General features: G+C 37.7%; 1 protein-coding gene and 1 pseudogene across 2 annotated transcripts in view; one reads left to right on the top strand and one right to left on the bottom strand.

Moving 5' to 3' along the window:
• The first annotated feature begins 2,401 nt into the window (after window positions 1-2,401).
• On the top strand, window positions 2,402-14,755 carry LOC118006434 (annotated as a pseudogene). The gene is made up of 6 exons (XR_004678071.1): window positions 2,402-2,657; window positions 5,538-5,612; window positions 5,843-6,058; window positions 6,861-7,073; window positions 8,338-8,455; window positions 13,285-14,755. The product of XR_004678071.1 is annotated as a selenoprotein P-like (transcript).
• A 106-nt stretch (window positions 14,756-14,861) lies between these two features.
• Window positions 14,862-21,259, bottom strand: part of LOC118006380 (coiled-coil domain-containing protein 152-like) — a 31,541-nt gene continuing 25,143 nt past the window's right edge. Inside the window, exons 6-9 of the mRNA XM_034999003.1 lie at window positions 19,784-19,886; window positions 17,826-17,953; window positions 15,813-15,896; window positions 14,862-15,011 (exon numbers count right to left, since the gene is read on the bottom strand). Of these exons, the coding sequence (XP_034854894.1) occupies window positions 14,862-15,011; window positions 15,813-15,896; window positions 17,826-17,953; window positions 19,784-19,886 (465 nt within the window). The remainder of the gene's footprint in view (window positions 15,012-15,812; window positions 15,897-17,825; window positions 17,954-19,783; window positions 19,887-21,259) is intronic.

Raw genomic sequence — 21,259 nt, 5'->3', positions numbered from 1 at the left:
AACATTCTGGGGACAAATAATAAGATTGGGGAAGAAATGAGACCGTATGAAGAAAGTTCTTGGCTTCAGGGTTGGAAGCCTTAAGAGACGAGATCATTAGGATGAAGCTGAACGTGCAAGAATACAGTCAATGATCTTTTTTTTTTTAAAGATTTTATTTATTTATTTGATAGAGAGAGACACAGCGAGAGAGGGAACACAAGCAGGGGGAGTGGGAGAGGGAGAAGAAGGCTTCCCACTGAGCAGGGAGCCTGACACGGGGCTCGATCCCAGGACCCCAGGATCATGACCTGAGCCGAAGGCAGATGCTTAACGACTGAGCCACCCTGGCGCCCCTACAGTCAATGATCTTAATGTTCGATTGTGTGGTGTGGCTGGAGCAACTGGTCAGGAGATTTTTTTTTTTTTTAAAGATTTTATTTATTTATTATTTGAGAGAGAGAGAATGAGAGACAGAGAGCACGAGAGGGAAGAGGGCAGAGGGAGAAGCAGACCCCCTGCCGAGCAGGGAGCCCGATGCGGGACTCGATCCCGGGACTCCAGGATCATGACCTGAGCTGAAGGCAGTAGCTTAACCAACTGAGCCACCCAGGCGCCCTGGTCAGGAGATTTTAATCATTCATACAAATTGGAACAAAAAAGCTTTCTAAACAGTGCTGTGGTCAGATTTGCTGGGTGCTCTGAAGTAGAGGGTAAAATCTAAGAACGTGCCTGTTGAACTTGCTTGAAGTATACTAATCTAGTGTGCTGGCCCTATCTCTAGGCTGGGTTAAGATACTCCTTTTTTCATTTCCAAGTTTCCAACAGAACCTTGTGCATGTAGCCCGTAGGACATAATCACACTTTATAGTGTTTTTTGTTTTTTTGTTTTTGTTTTTGTTTTCTTTTTCTGCTTACTTGTGCGTCTATTGTATTAGATTTTGAGATCCTTGAGGACAAGGGAATTGTGCCTATCACAAACGCCTAATAAATGTTTGTTTGATTTCATTTGACTTAATGGAATTGGATTTAACATCAAATAAAGATTTGTTTGAATATTCTGCTTTCTTAAAAATGCTGACTGGTCGCAGGTTGCCTGGCACAGAAGAGGCCGTTAAGAATGGCTTCTCCTCAGATAGCAGAAGCTCCCCATCTTCTCCTTTTGCCTCCCGGGGTTTTAGACACACACTGGCCTGAACACACACAATCCTGGGTCCTTTGCTTTGCAGCTAGATGCACACTTCGTGGGGGGAAACTTTTGGGGCAGGAGACAGCTGCTAAGCCACTTGTAAGGAAAGGAGTGATGAGGAAATACTGGATTTCCTGCTGCAGACAGACCCAAGATGACTATTCCTATAATTTGGGAAATGAGCTACCAGGGGACTATCTGCTTTATACAAAGATTTTTCACAAGATTCTTTCAAAAAGTGAGTTTGTATATTTGCAATTTTTTTTTTCCCCCTGGGGAGAAATTAAGTATTTCTCAAAGGGATCTGGAACCCAAAATGATTAGTACCTACTGCTTCGTGTGAGTACCCAGATTTTGGCTTTCAAAAGTCAAGCTTCTAATTCTGTTTCTTTGTGGGAAGGCTAACATCTGAGCCTCTTTGTATTTACGGTCACGTGATACAACGTACCCAGCACACAACAGTCAATAGGGGTTTGTTTGGACAAAATGCATTCATAGTCAAAGCAAGGCTTACTTGAAAGCCGTCACTATCCAGGGATGACATCATTTGACAGCGCTCCTCACTTTATATACCATGGCGTGCTCACATGCAGCAGTTAGTAGAAAGAATTCACCCCTTTCTGAAAGAATAAGAATTTTCATTTAATTTGTGAAAAATTTGAAATTGCTATACCCTTTTCCATGTCCAACTACTACCACTAGAAACTTTTATTTATATGCTACTTATTTTTGTAAATATTTCACATTCAATTCTTAAAAAATTCTGTGGAATACATAGGCCTTCCAAGGAGTAGGACATCTGTGATGAGAATATGAGGCTTGGTTTCCCGCAGCTAGGAGGCCTAGTTTCTCGTTCCTTTCCTTCAATGACCACACAGAGGTCCTGTGAGATCCCACACAGATCCAAGTTTTAAACATAGCAAAACAATCCAAGCAGGTTTGTAACCACAGGAGACCAGAAAGTTCTGAAACAGCAGGTGACTTTTCTGAGAAAGCTCACACAGTCTGGGTTGGGCTAACCTGGCCACAACAGAGCAGAAGGAAAAAAAAAATAACCACCCATTTTTTTTTTCTTTTTTAAAAAGCTGCAGTTTCACTTGCTGGCTCAGCAAATGTTTTTCCCTATGATAGTTTGAAAAAGAACATGACTTGGAGGCCCTTTTACCCTTAGCCCTGCCTCCCACCCCCGACTGTACCATTAAATCCTAGATACTGGGGTGACTAAAAAGGATAGGGAATAAATCAGTAATTGCGAAAAAACCCCTTTCTCCCCATTTTATGCTTGGCAGCCCTTGCTACTTTTTTTGGTTTATAATGATCAGTTCAAGGGTTTGCTCAGCTTGCAAGGTCACAGTCAGAGTGGGCAATGAACTTTGGACTATGGCTGGAGAGAGGTAAACAACAGGACTATAAATATCAGGGCTTCTGGCTGTGAGGAGCTGCAGAGCTGAGCAAAGAGAGAGGACGCAGGCTGCTGGGAAGGGGTTGGGTAAGTAGGAACTTTGTGTTTTCCAATATTTGATTCAAACTTGATTCTTTTAGAGCTTGGTAAATAATTTGATTTCAAGTCTGATAAAATGTTTCTGTCCTTAGCATAGAGTTTTAAAAAGGGAGATGGGTAAATAAAATAATAATAAAAAAAATACAAAAGAAAGAGAACAGAAGAGTGTGGAATTGGGTGGGGCAGGTGAGGTTCTGCCCCGCCTGAGGCAGTCCTTGCTGATTTCCGCCCTGTCCGCAGGACAAAGATGGGAGCAGAGGAGGCTGGAGAAATCCAACGCCATGACTCTGCAAAGAGTTGTGTTGTTATATGGGCGATACTGCGTGTTCAAGCTTAACTATCTCCCACTGAAATGCAGAGTGAGAACTCTCAGGAAAAATCAGCCCCTGGGTTTGAAGGGCCGAGACTGAGAAATGGCCAATCTGCAGGGCTATAGAAATGTCCTGGGATACTGTGAACAGTTTCAGAAAACACAACACAACAAAACACAATGCAAGAGCTGGGGTGGGGGTAGCAGGGTCTGTCAACTGTGCGGAAGTGGTCGCCCTTCAAAGAGTTAAAACCCAGGTGGCCTGTGGTGAGATGCAAGGTTTTGCAGTGTACAAGGTGAGCGGATACTTTCAGGTGAATGAGGAAGGACCCTCAGATGCCAGCCTGAAGTTCAGGGAAAAAGTTTCTGCATATTTTGCCTCTTAATGGGGAATTTAAAACAGAAGTAAGTCTGCATGTGGCCAAAAATCTAATTTCCCTAATTGAAAAGTGGTGGGATTAGTGAAATTTACAACTACTTTCAACAGCTTCCAATAATTCCAGTTGAGTTATTTATCTTCATTGTTTTTACACAGCTATCTGATAGCTATAATTATAATCAAATGTTTATTATGCAAAAAAGATCTTAAGAAAAAAAGTTGAACAGCCTATTGATTATATAGTAGAAGAAAATGTGTGAGAACTCCATAATCCACTACCCTCTGCCAATGGCTTTATGTCTTTTTTCACCAAAAAACTAAATGAGGGAAAAAGTCTTTTCCTTTATATTTACTATTTAGCCCCTTGAAAGGGTATGTATATGGTGAAGTGAGGATACCAAGTGCTGAATTTATGCTGAAGTTCTGTAATTACTGAAATTATATTCTAGAAAGTAGGGGGTCTCCCTCCAGTCTGGTAAGAAACAAAACAGCTTGAATTATTTTGATGTTCTCTTTGCCATACTCGGGCATAAACAAATAAAACCCTGGCTACTGTAATTGTTAGAGGTAATCTATCTAATAGCTAAGAGGTCATGTTTTGGATTTAGCAGAACTGGTTTGAATCCAGTCTCTTTTGTGATTTGCCACCTGTGTGGACTTGGGCAAGATGCCTAACTCTCTCTCAGCCAAGGTTTCCTGAGCTGCAGAAGGGGGTGACGGTCACATAGTTGTAAGGATTAGCTGACAGAGAAGTGCTTAGCACCACCCGTGTAGAGTTCTATAAATGCTCAGTGAGTGGTAGCTATAATAAGGGTCATTGTGCCCTCAGTATAAATGCCATTCTAAAGAAATGCCCTAGATTTAGTCCAGATACAGCCTCTGTTTTTAAATATTAGAATCTTAAAAATATTAGAATAGTTGGGATGGCCTTAATCAATCATTTAATTTCCCTCTCTTTTAGTTAGGCTCTTACCAATATACCCTATATAGGTAGGAATTTTGTGGTATTAAATGATGTGAAAGATAGTCCGGTTTTTAAAAATTCTATCTATCCAGTGCACCAGAGCCCCAGTCAATCTGATTCTAGCTTTTCTACACTCATCTTAATTCTGGGCTCACTCTAGGTAATTTATCATTTGCTGCCCCCCACCCTCTTTCCCTTCCCTACCTCCCCCAAATGTATTTTTACTTTCTTATCCCAGATTAGTGCCTGAAAGTGTGCCAACTTCCCAGTTCGAGAATGTTGTCCTGATCTCTCTGCACAGACTTTGTATCAGAATAAGCCTGTTCCTGGGTGGATTTTTCTTTTACTGCTCGTCTCTGCTGAATGTGTTCCTTATTTTTACCACCTCTTTACAGATCCCTTGTTTTATGTGTACCTCTCTGCTAGGAGAGTTAGCCTTAGTTTGGGGATATTTCTGGTCAGATACTGAGCTTTTCTACTCAGAGGGGGGGCATCTTTTTCCCCAAGAGCATGCCATCTAGTCACAGAAACCTCTTGAAAGTCATGATAGCCAGTCCATAGATGGAGTGTAAACTGCAGTGAGTTTGGTAGAGGGACAGCGATTTGTGACATTTCTCCTTGGTCAGAGTTTTTCCTTTGGTCATATGTACCTCAGATGTGATAGTAACATTTTGGCAGGCGGTTTTATACCTGAAAAGATTCAAATCCTTTATTGTTAACATAGAGCTAGACTTTAAAGGGTAAGAGGAACAAAAGAGAGCCAAAGCCAGGAGACTCCGAAATACAGGATGCTTGAACCTGCAGAGCTGAGGGCCCCACCTGTGCTCTCACTGCTACCTCCTTTCTTCCTGGGTTCTCTTTTCATGCTGGCTCTTTTCCTTTCTGTGCAGAATCCCCTACTTACCCTTTCCTTTCTTAGGTTGGTGGAGGGTGGAAAGCAGCAGTCAGAACTTATTTGAGAGTGAGAGAGAGAGAGAGAGAGAGGGAGAGCATGCGTGAGATGGGGGAGGGGCAGAGGGAGAAGCAGGCTTCCCGCTGAGCTGGGAGCCCGATCTGATTGGGGCGCCATCCCAGGACTCCGGGATCAGGACCTGAGCTGAAGGCAGACCCTTAACCCCCAGGCGCCCCGCATCTCAAATAAAAACAAAAATATGTTTGCAGAATGTTACTTGGTTATAGAGGCCACAGTCTCAACATTTTTCTCAACCTTTATAGGTTCTAGACAAGTAGTTGGCTGCCTGTTCAGGCGGATCTCCACAGCATGCTTCCTGAAGTTTCTTGCCAAGCCAGGTAGTTAAGAGATGGTTTGACCACTCCCCTGCCTCTGGCTGATTTTTGAACCTGTTCTGGGAAGATTTGGTGCGGGGAGGCCGAACATAATGAGCCCAGCAACACTGGGATAGAATCCCCGGGCTAGTTCCTGACAGGAAGGGGAACGGTACTGGCTGGATTTATAGAAATTCCTGCTTATGACTGTGAGGTCGCCTGTGAAGATGACAGCAAGGTTTCCTCTGTTACAGGACAAGCCCAGCAATGTGGAGAAGCCTGGGGCTTGCCCTGGCTCTCTGTCTTCTCCCATGGGGAGGAGCAGAGAGCCAGGAACAAAGCTCCTTCTGTAAGCAGCCTCCAGCCTGGAGCATAGGAGATCAAAATCCAATGCGGAACTCAAGTGGTTCGGTGACCGTGGTGGCCCTTCTTCAAGCCAGCTGATACCTGTGCATTCTGCAGGCATCCAGGTGAGAGCCGTTCTGTGCTCTAGGACTTCCCAAGGGGGAAGCTATCGAACACATACGTACGTACATAAAAGAAACATAGAAATGGAAAAGATGTGTTTATGAAATCACATCTTTAGAAAAACTATACGTTTGCATAAAACATGTTAGAAGAAAGTATACTAGGAGGATATATACCAAAATATATATAGCGGTTTTCCTGGGATTATAGAAAAATTTTCTTCATTTTGTAGACCTATATTTTATAATGTGCTACTAAATATGTATTACTTGTGTAATGAAATGTTCTAAAATGTAATCCTGCAAATGGGTTAGTTATTTTGATAGAAAAAGCAAATGCGAGTGCTTTGCTGGAGTAGAATCAACGCTAGACTTGTCATCAAATGTCTTGTGTCATTTCACAAACATATCTATGTATATGTATATATAAATTATATGTATAACAAACATATTTGTTAGGTTCTTCAGTAAGTATTTATTGGGTGGAATTCTCTGTCAGATGGATTAAAAACCATACACTTTGATGTAAAAACCGTACATCTCTGTCAGATGGATTAAAAACCATACACTTAATTTGAGGACCAAATGAGCTATTGCTTGTGCAGTCAGCATAAGGTTTTGACTGAGCACAAGTGCTCGGTAAATACTGACAAAACGTAACTTTTAGTTTTTTACAACAATATAAAGAAGAGATATAAGTAAAAAATAGTAAAAGAGTTTCATGTAAAAAAATAACGAGGAGAGAGAATTCACTAATAAATTAAATGAGATTATTCCTTTTTTGTATTTTTCCTAAATATTTTAGATTGGAAGACCTGCGATTAAAACTGGAGAAAGAAGGATATTTGAACATCTCTTATGTTGTTGTTAATCATCAAGGACTTTCTTCTCAATTAAAATATATGCATCTTAAAAATAAGGTTTCAGAGTATATTCCTGTTTATCAACAAGAAGAAAACCAAACAGATGTCTGGATGCTGTTAAATGGGAAAAAGGATGACTTCCTCATATATGACAGGTGTGTATACACACACTCACCCCAAATTAAAATATAACCTGCTTTGCATTTAATTTAATAGTAAGTGATTTAAAATAAGACATCTTTTGTTTTGTTACCAGATACTCAGTGAGCACATTAAAATGTTTGGTTTTAATGTTTTTGAAATGACTTTCTTTTGTGCAAAAGAATTCACCATTCTAGTAGGGAAATACCGAAAATTGACTATACTTATCCACCCCGTAGATTGGCATTCCAAGAAAGGAGCAATTCGTATATCATGTACAATTCTAACCTAAGAATTTTTCAGATGAATATCTATACTTTGCAGACCACTTGCTTATCTCTAATCTGATTAATAGTTTAAAAGCGACATACCTGAATTTCTGAACTATAAAGTGTGTTAATCTTTTAGGTTTAATCTGCATAAATCTGCTTTTGATCCCTTGGGTGAATAAAACATTTGTATTTTGAGGGAACCTCAATGCTTATGTTATTTGATATGACCAACATGACTAGTTGATTCTGTTTTCTTTGGACTCTCCAGAAATGGTGAGCCAGACTCTGTTTAGGCCTAAGCTCTATTTCATCTTACTCTAAATATTTTTAATATTACATGTTCTTTTTGGACTGCGAACTTCTAATTTAAATAGTTGCAAAGTGTAGCTTTTTGATATTCACATAATATTATATATCCTGGGTAAAATGTGGCAAGAAGGACATTTCAACCCCACCATTTCTGGGAACACCAAGTATTGTAATTCCATTTCTTTCCTTATGCTGACATTTTTGTTGCATCAGATATATTTTTTACATAAATGGGTTACTGGCCAAGACGTGAGGATCTTTTTTGTTATGCTGTGATTTTTGTGTTGTGTGGAATTTGTGCTGCCATAGTGGTTATGAAAACCTCATGTGATTTGCAGAGCCCAATTTAAGATAAGTCAGGGGTTTGGGCATTGGTAGAATTTATGTCTCTTACCAAATTGTATTTGACCAAGTCACAGTGACTAAACTATGTAGTTTTGATATTATTAATAGTGGCATATCTGTAACATTTTGAAATGCTAGTGTTAGATTCACTGTAGTCTTGCTGTGACCTAAGCTGGTATTCAGTGCCAGGGAGCTCATCTGAGACCCCACTCAAGGAAATTTACTGAAGTTGTGAATGGATGGGTCTCTGTTACAAGACCATTAAGCCAACAGTACCTATCCCAAACTGCTTATGTACGATCACCATACAGAAAACATTGTAATGATACTGTGTTTGTCCTTTTCTTTTCAGATGTGGCCGTCTTGTATACCATCTTGGTTTGCCTTACTCCTTTCTAACTCTCCCATATGTAGAAGAAGCCATTAAAATTACTTACTGTAAAGAGAAATGTGGACACTGCTCTCTCATGGTATTTTATTTTTCTTAATTATTTTTACTGGGAGAAAAGAGAAAATCTTTTAAGAGCTATCTAAATAAGTTAGTGTCGTTTCAAGACCAATTAGTTAATCAATGTTTCTGTTGGTTATACTAAAAATAAACTACAATGGTAATTTTTATAATTACACATTCTTTCTATTATGTAACATATACTGTAAGACATCTTTTCAAGATCCGTATTGCTGCTTTTATCTAGAAGGAGTTTTGAAAACAAGAATCAGCATAGATCACATATTTCAAATACCACCAAATGATATTGCATGTGTTCCAAGTGCTCAAAGAATTCAGCTAACATAAAATATCATTATTGTAATATCCTGAATATGTTCACACAGGAGCATACTGATAGCAAAGCTTATTCATGGGCATTACCTGAAATGGAATTGGGGCCCAGATAGCTAATTAATTTATCAAAGATGTAAGACTGTCAGCTTTTCCATGAAGCCCTTACACTGTCTGCCCGTTCTGTAGCCAGAATCACCATGTTTATTTCAGAATGGAATAGATTTTCTACTCGTTACTGATACTTCTCTCCTAACAACTGTGAGAATATTTCTTCCTTGTCATGAGAATTGATTTTAATTTATATTAACTAGAACCTCCCCCATGTTGAAAAGGAAAATAATTCCAAACGATTTTCCTTAATAGGGCAAATTGGCAAAATTTGAACTCAGGTTTAAAAATAATTCTTTTTTTAAAAGATTTTATTTATTTATTTAACAGAGAGAGAGATCACAAGTAGGCAGAGCGGCAGGCAGAAGGAGAGGGAGAAGCAAGCTCCCCGCTGAGCAGAGAGCCTGACGCGGGGCTTGATCCCAGGACCCTGGGATCATGACCTGAGCCAAAGGCAGACGCCTAACTGACTGAGCCACCCAGGCGCCCCTAAAAATAATTCTGAATTTTATTTGTGAGCTATACATCCTTCAGATTTTTCCAGGTGTAAAGAAAGCCATCTCAATTTTTAATAAATTATTTAATTAACTAATTTAGTTGTTATGAAGCACAACAGGTTAATTACTCTAGTTATATAATTTTTCACATTTTAATCTTCATTATAATCCTATGAAGCTTATTCTACTGCTTTTAAAGAGGGGGAGACTGAGATAATGCAAATAAAGTATTAACTCAATGTCTAACTTCTAAGTGCTTAATAAATGCTAGCTATATTGATTCCTCATTCTGGGATTATTTTAGTATTTTGCATTTTTGCAAGTGCCTAATAGTTATAAATATACCCAGTTATATTGAAACAAAGGCAGAAACAGTTCCCATAACATGCTTAAAATTTATGAGCCACCTGTAAATAGGAATAATATATATATCTAATATGCCAAAGCAAATTGGAGTTTTCCTATTTCATTGTATCCTAGATGCCATCAATTAAATGACACATTATTTTATGTACTACTTAAAAAAAATGCTGTCAGTTAAGGTAGGACACAATGTTACAACACCAACAGTAGGATGCATTCTGATTTTAAAGACATTAAAGTGTGAAAAAAATATATTGTAGGATCAATAAAATATAGTAATTGGCTTTTTGAAATTAGACTACTACTACCAATCTTTGAACATTTAGAACATTATGTAGTATATTTTAAACATTATCAAACTGTTACTAAGTTTATCAAATTGTTTATAGTATTAAATTCTCAAAAGTGAAGGAAATAATCACCAAAACTAAAAGGCAACCTATGGAATGGGAGAAGATATTTGCAAATGACATATCTGATAAAGGGTTAGTATCCAAAATATATAAAGAACTTCTAAAACTCAACACCAAATAATCCAAATAAAAAATGGGCAGAACACATGAATAGACATTTTTCCAAAGAAGACATATAGATGGCAAACAGATACATGAAGAGATGCTCAACATCACTGATCATCAGGGAAATACACATCACAACTACCATGAGATACCACTTCATACCTGTCAGAATGGCTAAGATCAGTAACACAAGAAACAACAGGTTTGGGGGAGGATATGGAGAAAGGGGAACCCTCTTACATTGTTGGTGAGAACACAAACTGGTGCAGCCACTCTGGAAAACAGTATGGAGTTTCCTCAAAAAGTTAAAAATAGAACTACCCTATGATCCAGGAATTGCAGTAGTGGGTGTTTACCCAAAGAATATGAAAATACTGATTCAAGAGGATACATGCACCCCAGTTTATAGCAGCATTATCTACAATAACCAAATTATGGAAATGGCCCAAGTGTCTGTTGATTGATGAATGGATAGGAAGATGTGGTGTGTGTGTGTGTGTGTATAATGGAATATTACTCAGACATAAAAAAGAATGAAATCTTGCCATTTGCAACAATGTGGATGGAGCTAGGGAGTATTATGCTAAGTGAAATAAGTCAGTCAGAGAAAGACAAATACCATATGATTTTACTCATATGTGAAATTTAAGAAACAAAGCAAATGAACATGGGGAAAAAAAAAGATAGGCAAACCAAGAAACAGATCCTTAATTTTAGAAACAGACTGGGGGTTGCTGGAGTGGAGGTGGGGGGGATGGGATGGTTTAAACAAGTGATGGGCTTTAAGGAGGGCACTTGTGATGAGCACTGGGTGTTATATGTAAGGGATGAATCACTAACTTCTATACCTGAAACTAATATTTTACTGAATGTTAACTAGCTGGAATTTAAGTAAAAACTTAGGGAAAAAAAGAAATAAGATAAAATGAAAAACAAAGCAAAAAAAAAAAAAAGAAAGAAATGGGGGGGCAAACCAAGAATCAGAAACAGACTTTTTTTTTTTTTAATTTTATTATGTTATGTTAGTCACCATACAATACATCATTGGTTTTTGATGTGGTGATCCACGATTCATTGTTTTCATATAACACCCAGTGCTCCATGCAGTACGTGCCCTCCTTAATACCCATCACAGGGCTAACCAATCCCCCCTCCCCCCTCCCCTCTAAAACCCTGTTTGTTTCTCAGAGTCCATAGTCTCTCATGGTTCATCTCTCCCTCCAATTCCCCCGCCATTTTTCCCTTCCTTCTCCTAATGTCCTCCATGCTATTCCTTATGTTCCACAAATAAGTGAAACTATATGATAATTGACTTTCTCTGCTTGACTTATTTCACTTAGCATAATCTCTTCCAGTCCCATCCATGTTGATGTAAAAGTTGGGTATTCATCCTTTCTGATGGCTGAGTAATATTCCATTGTATATATGGACCACATCTTGTTTATCCATTCATCTGTTGAAGGGCATCTCGGCTTTTTCCACAGTTTGGCTATTGAGGACATTGCTGCTATGAACATTGGGGTGCATATGGCCCTTCTTTTCACTACATCTGTGTCTTTGGGGTAAATACCCAGGAGTGCAATTGCTGGGTCATAGGGTAGCTCTATTTTTAAATTTTTGAGGCACCTCCACACTGTTTTCCAAAGTGGCTGTACCAACTTGCATTCCCACCAAGTGTAAGAGGGTTCCCCTTTCTCCATAACCTCTCCAACATTTGTTGCAGAAACAGACTCTTAACTACAGAGAACAAACCGATGGTTACCAGAGGGGAGGTGGGTGTGGGGGATGGGTTAAATAGGTGATGGGGATGAAGGAATTCATTTGTCGTGATGAGCACCAGGTGTTGTATGGAAGTGTTGAATCACTATATTGTACACCTGAACCTAATACTATACTGTATGTTAACTAAGTGGAATTTGAATACAAACTTTAAAAATTGCATTGAATTCTCAAAAGTAATTTAGAAATAACCAAAATATGTACCATTGAATAGTTGTGTGCAAAAATCCAGTGGAATTTTTAACTTTTCAAAACAACGAACCATAACACTTAGAAGATCAGTTTGAGAGACCAAAGACTCACTAACTTTACTTACAAATCACTTTAGGTAGAAGTTTCATATGACACTGCTATATCTGTAAGCTTTGAGCCTATGATTTATGGGCACACTAAATAATAAAGACTTGCAGCAAATTAACTAGATTGATGCAGAATGGAACCTCTTGCTCAGCGGAAGATGCGCAGGAATGTGCTCCTTGCCGCCCACAGCTCGACAGGAGGGACACAGTAACAAAACTAGTGAAGTTCAAAACATTTCCTGACATAAGCTGAGGCATGAAAAATGACTCATCTCGAGCAGTTTATTGGCATTTTTGAATTATCAGAGAGAAATTAGTTTGCTTCAGAATATAACATTAAATTAGAATAGAAGGGTGGATTGACACAGGTGTGAAAGGTTCCATGTAGTTCAGCTGCTTCTAAGATTTGATATTTGACTTTACTGCGATCAATATAAGTTCTTTTAACCAGTTTATTTAGCTTTGTTTCTGCAGATGTAAGTGGTTTGCTTTCTTTTTAAGCCTTATGTTCTCTTAAATTCTTCTTCAGAATTCTTAAAAATTTAGGAAATGCTCTTGATTAGGAAAATTTGAATTCTGCTGTTGATTTAACCAGTATATAAGCTTAGGTGAACTGTTGAATTTTAATCATCTTATGCTCTATTTTATCTATTTGGAAAACATTAATGTTAATTTCCTTGTAAGATGCTTGAGGATTCTTTGATTAAATGCAAACTTTGCACAAGAAGCAGTTTATAATTAGGTATGATGGGAACCAAATTTTAATAGAAAGTCTAGGTGTTGAAACTGATATCAAATTTTTATCTCATTAATATGACCCTAGAAAAACAAAGCCAGTTCAATCCTAATTAACTGGTTTGCATTTTACATATTTTAGCTCTACAAATCACTTTTTGTGCACTCCTGCTAAACCTATACATTTGTTGATAAATGGTTATAAATTTGTTCTAGACCCTGGAAGCTGAAGACCACTGTAAAATGGTATCTTCGGCTACTGTGGGAAACACAACTGAGGCTCCCCAGCCACATCACCACCACCACCACCATGGTCATCATCACAACCATGAGCATCAGCATCATGGGATTGATGGGGTTTCAGAGAATCAGCAACCAGAAGCCCCAGATGCTGCTGAGCATCCCACTCCTTGAGGCCTCCATCGCCACCATAAGCACAAGAACCACCAAAGACAGGGCCACCCAGAGACCTGAGATCTGCCAGCAGGAAGTGAAAGTTTACAACTTTCTGTTCCACAGAGGAGGCTCTGATGAAAGGGATGTATAAATCAATTACTCTGCAAATTGCCTAAAGATTCAGGGTTGGCCCCTAACAGCTGTTGCTGACACTGACGACATCTGATATTTGAAAAAACAGGGTCTGCAATCACCTGACAATGTAAAGAAACCCTCCCCTCTTTATGCAGCTGACAGGGACTTTGGGCAGAGGAGAACGTCATTGAATCTTGACAGTGACGTTTGCCTCCGGCTGCCTGACAAGCAAGTCAGCAGCTTCAGCCCACAGAAGCCAGCGCCAGTTGAAGCTGAAAACATAAGGCCAAAATGTGAAAATGACCTCCATACTAAATACTTAAATAAGACACACTCCCCAAGTCAGTCTAGACAATTTCATTTCCAGCATTTTATAAGCCACCTAATTAATAATGACCCAAAAATAAGAATTGGATTTGTACAAACATGGAGAAATCTATCATACTGGCTTCCAAGTTTTAAAATTTAAGGCCAAGAAATTTTGACCCAAACCAGATTTTCATTATTTTATTACAAAGGTGATTGCAGAATTTGGTTATGTTTTTCTTTTTCTTTTTCCAGCATTCTGCTTGCTTTAATGAGAACAGAGACGTAAACTATGACCTAGGGGTTTCTGTTGGATAGTTAGCAATTTAGAATGGAGAAAGAACAACAAAGACATGTTTTCCATTTTTTTCTTTACTTATTTCTCAAAAAAATATTATCTTCGTCTTTTTAATCTTATGTTTTTAACTGACTAAACCTTTAAAGAACTCAGTGAATTCTGTCTTTAAAGTTCCAGAAATACTGACACATGAATATTTTGCTAGGACTACCTTTTAAATATCCATTTATGCTTTGTATATCTAAGAGTCGTATCTTGATTTTTACTATCACATATGAATGAAGCCCTTATATCTTATTTTCCTTATCTAGCATTGTATCACATTCTTAAATTTGAGATAATCTGTCTGGAAAGTCGTAATGGAAAAGATAAAAGAATGTTGTCTATTTCTTGATTGCTTAGAAAGTATTTCCATAGTCAATGATGGTTCAGTAGGTAAACTAAGTCCTATAAGCCTGAACTCCTTTATGGTTAATACTATTAAGCAAGAATGTAGTACACAATTGGACAAATGTGGATTTGTTTAAATAAACTCAATTTAAAAAGTTTAAAGCTTTCTCTTTTTCATTGTTATTGTTTAGGCAGTATATTAATGACAAGCAAATTTTCAACTTCTTTTAAAGAAATTAAGTAGCAACTAATGAATTTACTGTCCTACTCAAAACCGTCTACGCTTAAGGTAAGAGCTTTTGCCAGTAGGGTTAAGTGGAGGATCTTTGCCAAGGGAGAGGCGTTGCTCTAAATCGTGAATGGTATTACGAAGAAATGCAATCTCCTTGTTTTTTTCTTCTTGCAGATGTTGAAGCTTCTAAATAAAGCAGAAAGAAATTTGTTACTGCAATTCAGAAATAGTAAGATTAAATACAAGAAACAACAAAACAGCAAAAACTGCATTTCTGGTTTAAGTAGATATTTTAAAAGACAGCTTATTTTGAAAGGTTTATAATTTTATTTTTAGAAGCTTATGGGGTAAAACTGGAATAAGGATACCAAAATACGTATTAGTACCATTTGTTCTAGTTCATTCCCTTCTCCCTATATAGCTTGAAGTTATAAACCATAAAAGAGGAGTTGAACAAAAAGAAATCTATTATCTGAGTGCCTAAATAACTTCAGAATAGTAGGTCAGCCCTAGTTCAGAATATATTACAGAATTCCTCAGATGGCCCAAAGAGTCAAAGACTTCTCTGATGTTTTAATTTACTGCTAAGATTTATTACTTTAAATTGAAGGTGACTTTTAAAGTTTTATTTATTTTACAGAGAGAGAGAATGAGCGTGCACACAGTGGGGAGGGGTAGAGAGAGGGAGAGAGAGAATCTCTCAAGCAGACTCCATGCTGAGCACATGGCCCAATGCAGGGCTCGATCTCATGTCCCTGAGATCATGACCTGAGCTGAAACCAATAGTCTGGTGCTTAACTGAGCCACCCAGTCACCCCAAACTGAAAATGACTTTTAAAGATTATTCAAAAGATCTTTCTGATTGTGTGGTATATTTTAAGAAAAACTGTTAAGTATTTTGTTAGTAAACACTAGACAGCTTTTGTAGAAACACACTAAGAAACTTTATTTTCTTAAGCAATAGCTATGGAAGAAAATCTCACATACCCTTCTGTAGATACTCTGTGGCAAAACAGTAGAATCTGGATATGATTTTGGTTTAGTTTGAACTCTTGCTAGTTTGGCATCAAACTGAATCAAGTTTAAAAAGAAAGTTATTGAGAACATTCTAGCTGAACAACTTAAAAACAATTATTTCTATAAATAAGCATAATCTATTATATTTTTAAACATATAATCTGTAATTTAAGTATATTCTCTGTCTAACATAAGATAGAGAAGTCTTTCTATAAGAAACAATGTTTTAAGAAAGAGCAAAGAACACCCAAACAGGATTAACCTTGCTGCATGTTAAAATTACCTGGAGAGATTTTTAAAAGTACCAAATGCCTGGGCAGTACCTTAGAGATTCTGGGATAGAGTCAGCACAAAATTTTTGTTACGATATTAGGTAGAGAATCTAGATAACCAGGGTTGGGAATCTAGTTAACTTAAAGATGGATAAAAATATTTTCATGTTACCATGGATGTCCTTTTGTAAAGAAAACATAGTATAGTCAACAGTCATGGGGTAAAAACTCATATACCCTGCTGTAAACTCTTTGAGGCCAAGTAGTAGAATTTGGATATAATTTTGTTGATTTAGTTTGAAACTCTTACTGGTTTGACATTAAACTGAATCAGGTTTAAAAATTCTCACAGAGAGACAGACAGAACACAAACAAGGGCACTGGCAGGCAGAGGGAGAAGCAGGTTCCCCACTGAGCAGCGAGCCCAATGCGGGACTCGATCCCAGGACCCTGGGATCATGACCTAAGCCGAAGGCAGACGCTTAACTGACTCAACTGCCCAGGTGTTCCACAAAATCTTTCATTATAATTTTTCCCTTTAGGTTGAGGTCGGTGTAGCCTCTTTGTGGTCTAAAAACAAACTCAGTGAGATTGTGTTCTGGTTTAAGGAGGTAAATGGATAGTTACAATGAAGATGAATAACAAAAAGTTCTGTATATCAGTGTAAACAACAGACTTGGGCTAGACCAGTGACAGGGCCAAATGGCAAACAAAATGCACATTTTCAATAAAGGGATTAGAAGTTGATGGTAAGTCTTGAAACATGGCCTACGGGATCTCAGTTGGCTCCCCAGCCCTTCCCGTCTATGTGTCGTGGGCACATTGACCCGAGAAAGTAGCAGCAGCCAAATGCCTCTCAAGTCAGCATCAGCCCCCTTTGCTCAAAGGTTATATGGATTTCAGCATTGGACCTCACCAAGCACCCCAGAGATACCAAACTTTCATGAACATGAATAGTAAGCTAACTAAGCTGGTGAATTCTGGCAACACAAGGTAAAGTGGGAGTCAGGCTGGGGAAAAGCAATGGGAGAAAGATGGAAGTGGAGATGGGTAGAATCTAGATAAAAATTTTAAAAGAACAAATATACTGTCAAACATCCATGTCTTTGAGATTCTGACATCTAGTTAAACAAACTCCTGAAAGGGCTTTAGTGCTTAGAACTGGAACTGTAGCCTTTGAGATGCCCTATTTGAAGTCCCTTTAACATTAAAAAAAAAATCTGGTTGTCTGCCCATACGGTAAGCATTTTCCACACATTTATTAGGGAGCAACTTGTCTCTTTTTAATAAAGCCAAAGGAGTTTCTAATTGGTTAAGCAGAGTTGCACAGTTTCTGCTGAGGAGAGAAAAATGTTAAGGATTAGAAACATTCTCTCCACTGTTGGGATGGTAGACCTAATGAAGCTTGCATAGACTCAGCTACAGGTCTCCAGTCTCAGAGGAAACAGTACCCTCTGTGGAAACCAGGACCTTTTGAATGACTGAAGAGTCCCACCTTCAGGCCAAGTGCTGAAAGGCAGGGTAGCTAGTTGTATCAGATGTTTGAGAACTACATGTGATGGAGAGTAAGCCTGTGTGTGTGTGTGTGTGTGTGTGTGTGTGTCAGGGTTTTAACTACTGAAATTTATCTCACTGTGATGAAAAAAAACAACAAAGTCGAGTCTAGACTAAGGGATGCATCTTCAAATTTAGCAGACTCTTACACACTTACCTCTAACTGTAATTTGATTATTTCACTTTGTTTTTCTTTTTCTTGAGTTCTTAACTTTGCATTTAACTCTGAAATTTCCACCTCCTTTTTCTCTATTAGTTCTTTATGCTTTTCTTCATTTGACTCAACTGAACAAAAGTAAATAAAATTAATTCATCTTAATGTTTCAAAAATCTTATAAACTTGTATATCTTTAGCATTTTAAACAATCCACAAGAAAGTAAATTTTATTAATAAAAATATTTTAGAAACCATTTATATGCAGGGTAGCTTTTATATATTTTTGACAAGCCCTGACAAAATTCTTGAAACACAAAAATTACCCGTGAAGTGCTTTTGAACAAATAAACTGATTTGTATTCTTAAACATCAATTTTATATTATATATACATATATATGTAATAGAGAGAGAATAAATAGGAGACTTAGTAGTTAAAGAGGGACACAAAGCTTGGGTTCCTAGGTACAGAGGACTCCAAATTACTGGATGATTTTAGAGCTACATCAAACCCCTGCTAAACTCTATTCCACATGACTGGGCATCTGTCATATTCACACCACATCTCTAGGCTTCGTCAAATTTCCTCTTTTCTCAACTTTCTTATTCCTATTAATGACACCATGTCATTCAGGATGGGAGCCTCAAGGGAATTTCCAACTTTAGGGAGAAAAGAGTCAATTCATCCACAAGCCCTGCCAATAAGGGCTCTCCATCCAAGACCAATTCACTACTTACTTAGTTTCAAGCTCACTTGGACTCTGTGTCCAGGCTCTCAATCACAAGTCCCTACATGCTATACACTGTTGCCCGGTTAGTCTTCCTAAAGCATACCTCTAAGTATGGCCATCACCTTCTCAGAAACCTTTAATCACTTCCCATTTTTTATCCTACAATTCAAGGGGTCAAAGAATCCAGCTCTAGCCACAGTTTTTGGCTTTCCTCTTGCTAACCTTGGCACAAAGAAAAGGTAGGAGATGGACTATTATTCCCTAAAATGTGCTATGTCTCCCCCTCTATTTGTCTTGGCTTTTATTTTCTCTCTGCTGAGAGACTCTTTTTCCCATCTTCCCCAATGAATCTGAGCCATATTCATTCTTTGGGATCAGGGCCTCATACTTAACAGTGTTAAAGGACAGAATTAGTAATTTTGATAAAGTTCAATTTAGAATTTTTTTCCTTTATTGTTTGTGCTTTTTAATTCTTTCCAAGAAGTTGTGGCTAACTCAAGTTCACAAAGATTATCTTCTATGCTTTCTTTTTTTTTTTTTTAAAGATTTTATTTATTTGAGAGTGAGAGCGAGCGAGAGAGAATGAGAGAGAGAACACGAGAGGGGATAGGGTCAGAGGGAGAAGCAGACTCCCTGCCGAGCAGGGAGCCCGATGTGGGACTCGATCCCGGGACCCCAGGATCATGACCTGAGCCAAAGGCAGTTGCTTAACCAACTGAGTCACCCAGGTGCCCTCTTCTATGCTTTCTTATAGCAGTTTGTAGATGTAGGTTTATATTCTGACTTACCATTTCCAGTAAATTTTTGCATATATTGTACATAAGTATAAGCCCATACTAAGAAAAGTTTCTATTACTTTCATGAAACCAGTTAACTCTCAACATAAGTTCATGAGACTTGCTTTAGTGAGGGAAGAAAATCTCATTACTGAAATAATATTCCATATGCAGACCATATAAATATCAAAGCTATTAATTATACATTTCACTGTAATCTTATAAGGACATTACCTGTTTCATATTAAGTAATGGTAATTACAAAAACCATAAATCCAGTTTAGAAATGTCATAATTTATTTCACATAAATATATAGAAAGGTACAAAACTTTAAAATGCATCAAGGCAATGTTCATTCAAGAAAACTGGCAATTACTGAAAAAAGTTTATACATGCATTTAAATTATTTTATGATGTCTTAGAATTTATTAAGTTAAAAATAAAAAACTTACTTTTTTCCTGCATATCCTGATGAAGTTTCCTTATTTCTATCTTATGTCCCTCCTCTTTGATTTTCATTTCACTCATAAGTTTGGCAATATTATTCTTATATTCCTAAAGATTAAAATATATATTCATTCCTCAATTACATATGTGACACACACAACCTTCCATTAATTAGAAAAGTGAAGTTCTCCAAGTTTATGTTAATTTTTAATAGTAATCATATCTAGAGGGGAAAGATATTGCTTATCACTTGAATAATCAGCTTTGAGAAGGATCAGTTTCTGGTCCAAGGAGAGAGAGACCATCTAGAGACAACATCTTCTTATCTTTGCTTCCTGAATACTCATCAGCAGTGTTTAACATATCATAGATGCTCAAAATATTTTGTTAATTGTTAACGAATAAATGCCATGATAGCATTAAAATATGTCTATTAAAGCCAAAGCTATACTTTAGAGCCAATAGTAAGTTCTGTTCGATAACTGGCAAGCTTAATGTAACATAGGATGAATCCTTTGAATGTGGCCTGAAGTTCTATTTCTGAAAATTATATATACATCCCTAATTCCCAGAAGGAGGTTAAGTACTACCCATGGTAAGGGTTAGCTTTATGAGAAGGAGGCTAGAGAAAGATGAATTTGGGAGTTGAGAAGTTCTCACCAGGTGCCTGTGATTGGTTTCTTAGGTTGCTGAAGCATAGAAGTGATTATTGTGCTAATGTGTTGGAAGAGAAAGCCCCTAAAGATAAAATTTACAATTTTTCCAGAGAGATGTTTCTACATAAAGAAACCACTCACAGGCCTAAGATGTAGGCAGGAAAAAGGAAAGCAGCAAGAATAAAAGTAAAAGAGGATACTAGGAAAGGTACTTTATGAAGGCAAGAGGTTCAAGAAAAGCTTCTAAACTAAACATCATAAAAGCAGGGACTTGGTTTTTACTTACCATTGTATCCTCAACTCCCAGTGTATATCTCTGGATAATATTTGTTGAATGAATAAGAGTGCCAACATGAATTATTTAAGTCAAAAGTTTCCTAGCCTAGGCCCAGTAAATGGGCTTTTGAAGATCCATTAACTTTTTGGAACTGTATGAAAATTAGACATATATATATTATATATACACACATGTGTACTATTGAGCATTTTGCTCAGAAAGTGTTCACAGCTTTCAACAGATATTCAGTGGTATTGAAGAGGTTAGGTGTCCATAATTAAACATGGAGGTACATGTGCCGAGATTATATAAGTTCAAGGGGAGATATGTGGATACCTACTTGTGCTACTCAACCCGCCTGGCAACTTGTAGGAATGGCCAAACTATCTAACCATTGGCTGTGATTAAAGCTTGGCAGGTGAATATAAAGGTGAATCTCATAATTGTCACTTTTCACATGCATGTATCTAGATTTCTAGATGGGCAACTACAGAGTGGCTTTCCTAAACTACTCCTGACTCAACTAAGCATTTGCTGCTCTGAGAAAC

This window comes from Mirounga leonina, unplaced genomic scaffold (genome assembly GCF_011800145.1).
Source record: "Mirounga leonina isolate KUSES-001 unplaced genomic scaffold, KU_Mleo_1.0 Mir_96, whole genome shotgun sequence".
NCBI lineage: Eukaryota > Metazoa > Chordata > Mammalia > Carnivora > Phocidae > Mirounga > Mirounga leonina.
Note: the sequence above shows the minus strand (reverse complement) of the source record. Positions and strands in the feature narration are given on the sequence as shown.